At 48.4% G+C, this 11,497-nt stretch overlaps 1 protein-coding gene across 3 annotated transcripts in view; it reads right to left on the reverse strand.

Annotated features, from left to right (window-relative positions):
- LOC138732931 (transportin-1-like) overlaps positions 1-5,757 on the reverse strand; it is a 65,392-nt gene extending 59,635 nt beyond the window's left edge. The window contains exons 1-3 of one of the 3 annotated variants that reach the window (XM_069879716.1): positions 5,659-5,757; positions 5,340-5,463; positions 2,750-2,825 (exon numbers count right to left, since the gene is read on the reverse strand). In XM_069879716.1, the coding sequence (XP_069735817.1) occupies positions 2,750-2,825; positions 5,340-5,444 (181 nt within the window). In that variant the 5' untranslated portion in view covers positions 5,445-5,463; positions 5,659-5,757. Of the gene's footprint in view, positions 1-2,749; positions 2,839-3,259; positions 3,973-5,339; positions 5,464-5,658 lie in introns of those variants that run through there. The other 2 variants (XM_069879715.1, XM_069879713.1) reach the window with 2 other exon arrangements.
- Positions 5,758-11,497: the final 5,740 nt, after the last annotated feature.

Raw genomic sequence — 11,497 nt, forward strand, 5'->3', positions numbered from 1 at the left:
CCAATCTAGTGCCTTTCTATGATGGGGTGACCGCAGCAGTGGACACGGGAAAACCAACAGATGTGATCTATGTAGCCGTCCAGAGGAGGCTAAAAGGATGATCCGAGGGCTGGAGCACCTCCTGTATGAGGACAGGCTGAGAGAGTTGGGGTTGTTCAGCCTGGAGAAGAGAAGGCTCTGAGGAGACCTTATAGCGACCTTCCAGTACCTGAAGGGGCTGCAAGAAAGCTGGGGAGGGATTGTTCACAAAGGCTTGTGGTGATGGGACAAGGGGCAATGGGGATAAACTGGAGAGGGGCAGGTTTAGACTAGACATTAGGAAGAATTTCTTCACCGTGACAGTGGTGAGGCACTGGCACAGGTTGCCCAGGGAAGTTGTGGCTGCCCCATCCCTGGAGGTGTTCAAGGCCAGGTTGGATGGGCCCTTGGGCAGCCTGATCCAGTGGGATGTCCCTGCCCATGGCAGGGGGGTTGGAACTGGATGATCTTTAAGGTCCCTTCCAACCCAAACTATTCTATGATTCTATGATATCTTAGAGGCAGGCCTCAGTGAAACAGCCAGCTTTGCTTGCCAAGTTATTTGTCTTTGGTCATAACAGAAGTGTGAACTTCTAACAGTATGGGTATCTCTACCTTGGTGTGCAGTGTAAAGCATGCCATCTCTTTCTCCTAGCCAACAACCTTGGCAAGGCTGTATGATAGACTGCCAACAGAACCCTCCTCAGGAGGGGAGGGGGAAGAATACTTTCCCAGCTGTACTGAAGACAGTTATTTACCCTATGAGTCCATCACATTTTCCCCTACTGGTCCAACAGAGGATGCAAAATATTGAAACTACTGAATAGCAGTTCTAAAGGTCTCTTTACCTTGCTCAGGTAGGACTAATGAGGGACAACAGAGGGCTGTTGGTTGGATTCAAAGCAAGGTAGTAGAATATTTAGAATTTAACAAGTACTATGAAAAGCACCAACACTGGACTCAATTATGACACCTTCAAGTCTGCAAGTTTCCTGAACTAGAAATATAAAGTTAAAAACAGCTGCCTTGGACAAAAGATTATGACTAAAAATGTCACTGATGCAGGATGAGAGTTTCTCTGAAGCAACAGCTGCTTCACAGCAGTCTCACAGAAAACCTACCTGATGTGTCTATGAGAGATCAGTGCAGATTGATCCCAAACACCTCTTCTTAAGAGGTTAACGTGCTACTTCTCCCCAGCTTGCTTGCCTCCCTCAACCTACCAGATCCCAATTCCTCCTCCCAAGACTTAATACTTTAAAACAACCATTTGGCAATAAGTTAGCCTGTCCTTCCTTTTATTCCACCAAACAGATGGATACCTGTAATTATTAAGGAGGGAAAAAAATTACTATCAGATAATCTAAGGAGATCTGTTGGAAAGATTCTGAAACATCACTAAACACACATCAGTATCTAGAACCTCAAGCTCAAGTGGTGAACAGAATGAAGACAGAGAAACTGGCAAGTAAGGCAGTGTTAGATAATGTGGGGGGGGCAGGAAGAGATATGGAGCAACCCTCTTACCATATCCTTTGTACAAACTCCCAATCCTACTATCAGACTTAGTCAATTTCTCATTTTTCTGTTCATGTGCTTTATACCATTAACAATTAAAGAATGATAGCATACTCATTAATAAGTAAGTATTGAATACTTCGCCTACGCTAGTAACTTACTCAAAAATTTTATGTCCTGGCCAATTCAGTCCTTGAAAGTGTGTGTGCTTTCAAACTCTTGAGGTATTCCCCTAAGGCCTTAAAGAGTATCAGATTTCCTACATAGAACACAGAAAAACCTTTGGATATACTCCAGTCTTCAAATATGAAAATATACTTTCCTCTTCCTCTCTCTTTCCTTCCTCCTGAAGTAAGTTGATAGCACAACCAAAACACTAGTTAAAATGTAATATAGATGTTCTTGCAGCTGCTTTGAATGATACAGGGCCCCATGTAAGTAAAATCTAATTCAAAGTGGGGGAGGGGGCGGAAAAAAAACCCCAAGAATTCAAAAAATCAGAGGTGGAGCATGAGAAGGCAGAAAAAGCACTGGTGACAGATGATGTGCCAAAACAAATCTTGAAATAAGTCTGTCTCAGTGGCAAAGACTGCACAAATCAGTAACTGTAGTGCAATGGAAAGAAAGGCTTTCAAACACCCTGATTGTTACTAAGGAACTGCCTGAATTTACCAACTGGAAAAGGCTATACAGTCTGCCATAAACACTGTGTACTAATGTCCATAAAGATAAGCCAACAGTAAGCAATTACATTTTATTATAATTAAGGCTTCAGAATGAAGATTCTGACAGACAATCTTTGGACTACTCTAGTATGTGATCTTGAAAATATTTAACTGGTTGATTACTATGGAGATCATGATCACAACTGGACTTAGCAGCACGTTTTACAACATGTAGAGTCATGATTCATCATTATGAAGCACGAAGTTATTCCACAATTTTGCTACAGTCTGATAGAAGTATGATGCTCCCACATTTCTGGGAAGTTTTCATACGACATCTAGAATGGAATCTATTCAAAGACTGAAACTATAAGCACCAACACATTATCAGATCCTTTTCCACAAAGACTCCTGAGAGGATAGAGTTATAAATGACTATGAAGATCAGCCAACCAGAAAACTGACTATAGAAATGAGCTTCCTATTTCTTTCAAACTAAATTAAGAAAAAAAAAACAGAATAAATCAGTCAATAGCTCAAGAACTTACCTTCAGACTTCAACTTCGTAAGAACAAAAATCAGGTAGTTGTTGAAATCTGGATACTGATTCAGTTGTTCTAGTTTCTGAAGAGAGAAACTGTTAAGGAAAATTGAATCATCATGCACAGCATTTATAGCCTTCTAGATACTACAATTATTGAGTTATATACTACTGCCTCATTTCAAAAAGCTATGACTATATGCTCACAGCATACAGAGAATGAACAATCTGAAAACAGTTTCTGTAATTTTCATACTGAAGCAGTAGCTTTTAGTTACATTGAAATCTGAAAAACAAAAATCCAGGGACAGGCACAGAAATTAACAAAACCTTAAAATATTTTTAAAGAAACACACGCACCCCAACCCCAGTACCTTTCTCTGTACAGTTTTAGATTTTAATATTTACACTTAGAAGCCAGCAAAACCCAAGGAATCTACTGAGACACAATCCCATAATACATCATTTTTATGTAATATCATTACATATCATTAAATAAAAGCATTTTATATAAAACCATTTCAGCATTAAAGGTGCTCCAGAGTGGATGATTTTGCTGGGGGACCTGTTCTGAAAGCACCAAAACTGCAGCCACAACCACAAAGGTGTTTTAAAAGCATAGCAAGAAAGCAAGTGCGCCAGTCTCCCCCCCCCCCCCACCTCCGCCCTCCAGTGTCGGTGAAATGTGAGCTCCTGCAGAAGTCTCACACCACATTGACTCATCAGGGGCAGAGTGAAGGGTGACGGCACCAAACCCGCTGCCCAACAACAGCCACCCTTTGAGACCAGGAGCAAGCAAACAGGGCCAGGGCTTGTTGGAAGGGCAGGGCACATCACTTGGCATGGCAGTTTGCGCAGGCAGGGCACACAGGGAGGGCACAGTCTCCGCGCTCAAGAGGTAAGCTTGGTCGGTGAGAGGGAGCCCAGCCACAGTGTTCACCCAGCGGGAGGCTGCATCCTCTGCACCTGCCAGAAGGGACGCGTCAGCCCAGACTGAGCTCCCAGGAAAACACGCATCCATCCAGGTCTCCGGACACAGGGAGTGCCCCCAGCTTGCACTGGAAACAGGGGGCAGCAGGGGTACAGCTGTGTGAGGTGCGAGCAGGTGGACGATCTCCTCTGCCTGGTGGCAGAGCTGCGAGAGGAAGTAGAGAGGCTAAGGAGCATCAGGGAGTCTGAGCAAGAGATCGACTGGTGGAACCACACCCTGAGCTCCCTGAAACAATAACAGAGACAGCCACCGGAGAAAAACCCTGATCAAAGGGATCCGGTATCCTCCCACCACCAGGATGGAGGCAGGGACTTAAAGGAAAGCAGTGAGTAGAAGTGAGTCCACGAGTCAACCATCCACCAACAGGGCAGAAAATGAACCCCTTCCTTGCCCATGCCTCCCCAGGTGCCTCTGCACAACAGATACAAGCTCTAGTTGTGGAGGACCAATCAGTGGATGTCGATTCATCTACACCAGAGAAGGGGCCAAGACCAGAACAACACACACCTTGCATTACTACAACTGCCATGAGTTGCAGGAAAAGGCAAGTCATGGTTGTAGGAGACTCCCTGCTGAGGGGACCAGAGGCTCCCATATGTTGAGCAGACTTGACTCACAGGGAAGACTGCTGCCTCCCAGAAGCCTGGGTTAGGGATATTGCTTAGGAAACTCTGTAGTCTGGTAAGGCCCTCAGACTATTACTTGTTACTGCTCTTCCATGTGGGAGGTGACAAAGCTGCAGTATGGAGCCCAAGGGTGATCAAAAGAGACTTCAGGGCCTTGGGATGGATAGTGAGGGAATCTGGGGCTGAGGTGATTTTCTTCTCCCTCCTTCCAGTTGTGGGCGGTGACACTGGAAGGATCAGACGGGCCCAGTCTATTAATACATGGCTTCATGGCTGGTGTCACTGGAACAACTTGGGGGTTTTGACAATGGGATGGCCTACACGGCACCAGGTTTACAGGTATTGGATTGAAGCCACCTTTCTCAGAGGGGGAGGAGGGTCATAGAATCATAGAATAGTTTAGGTTGGAAGAGACCTTAAAGATCATCTAGTTCCAACCCCCTGCCATGGGCAGGGACACTAGATCAGGCTGTACCCCATGCCACACTGACAACTCAGCCCGGCAGGCAGTGGCCCCCCATCTCAGCCTTCTCAGCAGGATCCACCACGTCGAGGGCTGTGCTCCCACCGCAGCTGAGGGCTGGGCCCTGGCAGCAGCCCAGCGTGTGGTAATCCGGGAAAGCAGCAGAAACAGAAACAGCCACGCCAGAGCTTAATAAAGAAAAAAAACTAATGTTGGCTCTGGGCTCACAACAGGTGCTCGGGCTACTGGCGGGGGAAGGCGGTCCTGCGGCCCAGAGGTCGCGTTGGCGGTTCAAACGCCGCGCCACGGACACCCGCTCCGGCGAAGGCTCAGCCCACAGCGCTCATTGTGGCTGCTCCCCAGGTAGGCCTAGCCGGCGCCACCGCCTGCCGCAGTGCCGACCTGTGGCCGCGCTGCCCCCACCCAGCGCCCCTGGCCTCTTCAGCGCCCGCCCGGGCCGCCGCGGCCCTGCTCTGCCTCAGCCACTCGCCCGCCTGCCTGCCTTGACCAAGGATACTTGTTGCACGGCTCTCTGCATGGTGGTGTCCGGGGACTGGGACTCCTTGAGCAGCTGCAGGATCTGCTGAAGCCCCTGTTCGTCGGGCTTCCACGCATACTCCATCTTGGCTTGCTGAAAAACACTAAACAGACAGCCACAATGTCAACTTGTTAGCGGCACAGCAGGCCCGGGGGGAGGGAGGGGAGGGCGGGAGGGAGAGGGGACTGGGGGGAGGGGAGAGGGGAGGGCGGGAGCGGGAGGTCAAGCTGCGCGGCACTAGGCCCACTTTCACCCACGCGGCCCACCAAGCCCAGCCCCACAGATGGACAGCACTGACCTGGTCCTGCCACCACTCGCTGTACTCCGCACCGAGCGTACTGAGTCACAGCGAATTTGCAATCTGGCCCTAGGAGCTGCCTCGCGTTCTCCGGGGTCCTAGCGCCGGGCACGCCTCCGCCCGCCCAAACGGCCTCGGGCCCGCCGGCGCCGTCGTCAGCCTTTCCCCAGTGCGTCCCACGCCATCAGGAGCCTAGGGGGCACAAAACACGAGCCTCTCAATCCAGGGCGGCGGTAAACGGGGCGCCTCCTCCACAGCCCCTCTCCACCACCACCCGAAAACAGAGAGAAAGCTCCAGCAGCCCCGACAGGTGAGGGATGAAGCAGAGCTCCGGCCTCCTCGGGACAGCTGCAGCCACACACCCGCAGCCCCTGGCAGTGAGCTAAGGAGGCTGCCGCCCACAGAGAAGCAGGAATACAAATGCAGACCCAGGAGTAAGGAACGCAGTACCTGCTTTCCTGTCAGCTTTACTTCTACATGACTTGTTTTAGTGCTGGGTAGATGCCATAAGTTCTCAATTTCACATGTAAAGAGGGAATAGGACCAGCTACACAAAAAGGGGGGAAAGAAACTCAAAATAAACTACTTTGAATACCTAGTGTATCTTATACTCAGCCTCAAAATATACCAGAGGAAATCTCAGGTAAAAATTAGCAATTTTTCTGTATGTAGAATAGAACAGGATAGTTCAGTTGAAGGGACCTACAAGAATCATCTGGTCCGACTGCCTGACCACTTCAGGGCTGACCAAAAGTTAAAGCACATTCATCATCAAAGCCATTGTCCAAATGCCTCTTAAATACTGACAGGCACAGGGCATCCACCACCTCCCCAGGAAGCCTGTTCCTGGGTTTGACCACCCCCTTGGTAAAGAAATGCTCCCTCATGTCCAGTTTGAACCTCCCTGGCACAGCTTTGAACCCTTCCCACGTGTCCCGTCCCTGGATCCCATGGAGAAGGGGTCAGCACCTCCCTCTCCACTTCCCCTCCTCAGGAAGCAGCAGAGAGCAATGGGGTCGCCCCTCAACCTCCTTTTCTCCAGATGAGACAAACCCAGAGTCCTCAGCCGCTCCTCCCAGGACATGCCTTCCAGCCCTTTCACCAGCTCTGTTGCCCTCCTCTGGACACATTCAAGGACCTTAACACCCCCCTTAAATTGTGGGGCCCAGAACTGCCCACGGCACTCAAGGTGAGGCTGCACCGAGGCTGAATACAGTGAGATTATCGCCTCTCTTAACCAGCTGGTTATGCTGTGTTTGGTGTTGCCAGGCTGCGGTTTGCCCTCTGGGCTGCCAGGGCACTGCTGGCTCATGTGGAGCTGCTGCCCACCAGCACCCCAGATCCCTTTCTGCAGGGCTGCTCTCCAGCCACTCCTCTCCCAGTCTATGCTTGTGTCCAGTGTTACTCCATTCCAGGTGCAGAATCCAGCCCTTGGACTCATTACATTTCACGCCATTCATGATTGCCCGATGCTTTTATATATATAAATACATATGCATTACATACATATTATATATTATATCCAATATATAATATCTATAATATATATTATATAGAATATCTATATTATATTTTGTATATTATATATATTTTATACATATGCTACTGGGCAAAATAAGAACATATACTGCTTAAACCTGGTCTAAAATATGATAATGAAAACCAGTAATTCCTTAGCTTTTTACAGTCTTGTTTTCAGTCGTTGCATTTGTATTCATCCTGTTTACATCTCACTAACTAAAAACTAGTTTCACTTTCTCCTTCCTCTGCAGCAGCACAGTACTCAATGAGTGCCACACATGTGCTGCACATCACAGCCTTACCAACTGTTCAGAGGCATCAAGGGAACATTAGAGGTTCCTAACAGTGCAGCCCAGGCAATTTGCTATGTGGCTCTTCATCTCACCTCCCCAATGCTTTCAATTAAATCAGTATTTAAGTTACAGTCAGCTGTCCGGTCTCAGGTGCTAAGAAGCATCCTGAGCCAACTATCTTCCTGTTACTGTGAGCTACCACTCTTGCAAGGAGCCAAAACTAGTACCCACAGCATAGTCTCCAGCAAAGCAGCAAAATCATAGAATCACTAGGTTGGAAGAGACCTTTGAGGTCATCAAGCCCAACCTTACCTGTCCACTACTACACCAGATCCCTAAGCACCTCATCTACCCGGCTTTTAAACATCTGCAGGTCAGTAAGGTAGGACAACAAAGCCTTGCCACCAGTTAGTAGGAAAGGACAGGCACAAAGGTTTATATGAGTTGTTTTGTGAGCAGTGGGATTCTCCACTAGTTTCCCTCTAGTATGGAAAAGTGTCAAGCTAAGGATCTGGGTTAGCCAAACCCAGGCCATTAAAGGCAATGTTCATGGCTCATAACCATATGACCATGAGAACTCTCCATAATGATGCTTGCAGAGATGGAGCAGATGAAAGGTGAGGTCCAACAAATCAATGAAGTGCTAATTTGGGTCTCATTATCCTAACTGTTGCCTTGCCAGGAAGGTTGTGGAAATCTGATTATCTTTGAGACTTTTGGCCCACTGTCTGTTACTATTCAGAAATTAAGAGACAAGGATTACATCTGTTTAATTTTATCAGGAAACCAAGTGCTCTAGACAAATATAAGATTTAATATGGAAAACAAGAAAAGAGACCAGAAAGGAATTTTGAGAGACAGAATGGGAAAGAGAAGGAAGAGAAGCAGACCATGGATATGTAACTTAAAAAAACTGACATAGGTTTCCTTTCCATGAATTCTAGAATCCCAGAATGGTGGGGGTTGGAAGAGCCCTCTGGAGCTCATGCAGTCCACCTCCCCTGCTAAAGCAGGGTCACCTTGAGCAGGTTGCACAGGAATGCATCCAGATGGGTTTGGATCTCCCTAGAGAAGGAGACTCCACATCCTCCCTGGGCAGCCTGGTCCAGCACTCCGTCACCCTCACAGGAATAGAAGCTTTTCTCATGTTCAGGTGGCTCGATTGGTGGCAGACACGGTAAGCTCTGCAGCCAGGTGCTAGATCGAGGCAAAAAGACAGTCCCCACAGTGAGGGCAGCCAAGGAAACTAAGGAAGGAGCAAGGGGCGGGCGATTCCTGACTCCCGGAAATGGCAGCTGCCACGTGGTGGCTGACGCGGGGAGGGGGGCAGTCACAGAAGCAGCCGCGGGAAACTTAAACAGCCCCATGGGAGTAAGAGAGACTGGAGCGCAGTGAACAGGAGCGGGCAAACAGAGCACTGCACGGCAGTTTGTGCGGCAGTTTGTGCAGGCAGGGAAAGCGAGGAGGGCACTGGAGCTTGACCAGAAGGAGCAGAGAACCATGCAGGCCACTTGGCAGAAAATTAGGGCTGCTCCAAGCTCCGTACCGGCCATGACTAATGCATCCTCGCAGACCAGTAGGTGCACGCTGCCACCCAGACTGCAGGCTGCAGGGCATGCTCCCCTCCTGCTTCAGTATCAGACACTAGCGGGGAATTCACCTGTGGGAGTTGCACTTGGGTGGAGGAACTCCTTCAACTGGTGACAGAGCTCAGGGAGGAGGTGAGCAGGCTGAGGACCATCAGAGAGCGCAAGAGGGAGATTGACCACTGGAACAACAGCCTATGCCCCCTGTCTCAGGCCCAACATGTGGGCTGTATGACAGAGGACGCCCCATCCTCTCTCCATTCAGCCAAGGAGAAAAATTTAGGAGATGGAGGGGAGTGGCAGCAGGTTCCTGCCCAGCGCACAGGCATGTCTGCCCTGTGACAACCTCAACCTCCCAGGTTCTTCTGCGCAATAGATACAAAGCTCTGCAAGTGGAACAAAACCTCAATGAGGATGGTGGGTCTCGCAGCCTAGAAACATTGCCAAGGTTAAGACACAAGATGACTTCCATTAAAACAGCCACTGATAAGAAGCAGAGGTGGGTTATTGTCATAGGAGACTCCCTTCTGAAGGGAACGGAAGGCCCGATCTGCAGACTGGACCCATTTCATAGGGAAGCCTGCTGCCTACCTGCAGCCCCAGTTAGAGATGTGCAAAGAAAGCTTCCAACTCTGGTCAGGCACATGGATTATTATCCTCTATTGAGTTTCCAAGTAGGCAGCAATGAAACCCCAACAAGAAATCTGAAGGCAATTAAAAGGGACTGCAGGGCCTTGGGATGAATGCTGGAGGGATCAGGGGCACAGGCACTCTTCTCCTCTGTCATTCCTATTGCAGGGAATGACAAGGGAAGGAATAGGAAGAGCCAGGAAATAAATACCTGGCTCCAAATCTCGTATGAGGATCATAGCTTTGGGTTCTTCAATCATGGGTTGGCTTACTGTGCTATAATAGATTTATTAGGCCCTGTGATTGGCAAAATAAGCTTGATTTTTTGCAAAAGAAAGCAAAAGGAGCAGCCAGCAATAGGAAACTGCATCTAGTAAAACAGATTGTGTGGTGGTCTATCAACTTAAGCGGCACTTGGGGTGAGTCGGAGGCCTCACAGCCTAGTGTTGCTTCAGAAAAACCAAAGACATCCCCAAGGAGCCTACTGAGCTCCCTTCCTCAAAAGTGTGGGGAATGGTGGAGTCTCCACTTCTGACAACACAAGTGGCCTTGCCAAGGTCCAATTAAGACATACTAATTGAATCAGTCCCTGCCCTGCTAAGAGGTGCCAAAAAGTTTTCAAAAGGTATAAAATTGATACCTGAAAACCCTTTTTTGGGGGAAGAAAAGAATAAATGACCAACTTATGTGATGGACAGGTCAAGGGGCCTGGACCTCTCTTCCTCCACCAAGAAGAAATGTCTGGAAAAGAATCCCATGGCTCTGACTCTGTCAGATGTTTCCCCAGGAAAATAACTACTGACTCGTGTTTTTCTTGTTACTTGTTTTATATGTTTTTATGCTCATCGCTCTCTAGTTATAAGAGTTTAAGCACTAATGCAGCAGTGAATTTATCAAGGCAATCCCAAACTTGTTTAATCTGTCACTTGAATTAAACTACTTACTGCCTCCAGCATTGGGAAACTGTCTCTCTGACAGGCACAGCTGCAAGTGGCTGCTGGGACCCATTTGGGGACCACATGCATTAACCCTGCAAGTACCAGTCTCTAAAGAGACTCTCACAGGTAACCGGATTCTGACTTGTGGCAAACACACATATAAACACATAAACATAAGCCTTTAGTCATAAACTGTCAACCAAGTCTGAGATTTTTAATCTCGTGAGGGTCTCCTTAGCCACCTGTCAGAATCTCACCTGTTTAATGTGACACATACACAGCACCAGGCTTGCTGTCTAAGGATGGGGCACACTTGTCCCCAAGGGGAAAAAGGATGCTTACCAAGAAGCTAGCAGGACTCATCCATAGAGCATTAAACTAGACCTGAAGGGGGAGGGAACAAAACCAGGCTTGATAGAAAAAAGCCTGGGGATGGCACTCCAGTGTTTGAGGGACAGGGTGCTGGTGAGGCCCTTTGGTCTGCCACCTCACAGGAAATGGGGGAGAGCACTTCAAATGGCACCACAGGTGTAAAGATTACTGATGGGTTAGAAACGACAGCAAGGAGTCACTTTGAATTAAGACTATTCCCCTCAGGAGCATAGTGGGATCAACAGCCCAGCTGAAGTGCATCTACACCAGTGCATGCAGCACGGGCAACAAACAGGAGGAGCTGGAAGCTATTGGACGGCAAGAACGCTTCCCTTGAGGTTTTCTTCAATGGTGAGCGAACCGGCCAGGGAAGATGTCCTGCTGGACCTGCTGTTTGTGAGCAGAGAAGGCCTTGCAGGAGATGTGACAGTTGGGGGATGCCTGGGGCACAGTGATCACAAGATGATAGAATTCTCAGTTATAGGAGAAGTAAGGAGGG

Source organism: Phaenicophaeus curvirostris, chromosome W (genome assembly GCF_032191515.1).
Source record: "Phaenicophaeus curvirostris isolate KB17595 chromosome W, BPBGC_Pcur_1.0, whole genome shotgun sequence".
In the NCBI taxonomy this organism is placed as follows: Eukaryota; Metazoa; Chordata; class Aves; order Cuculiformes; family Cuculidae; genus Phaenicophaeus; species Phaenicophaeus curvirostris.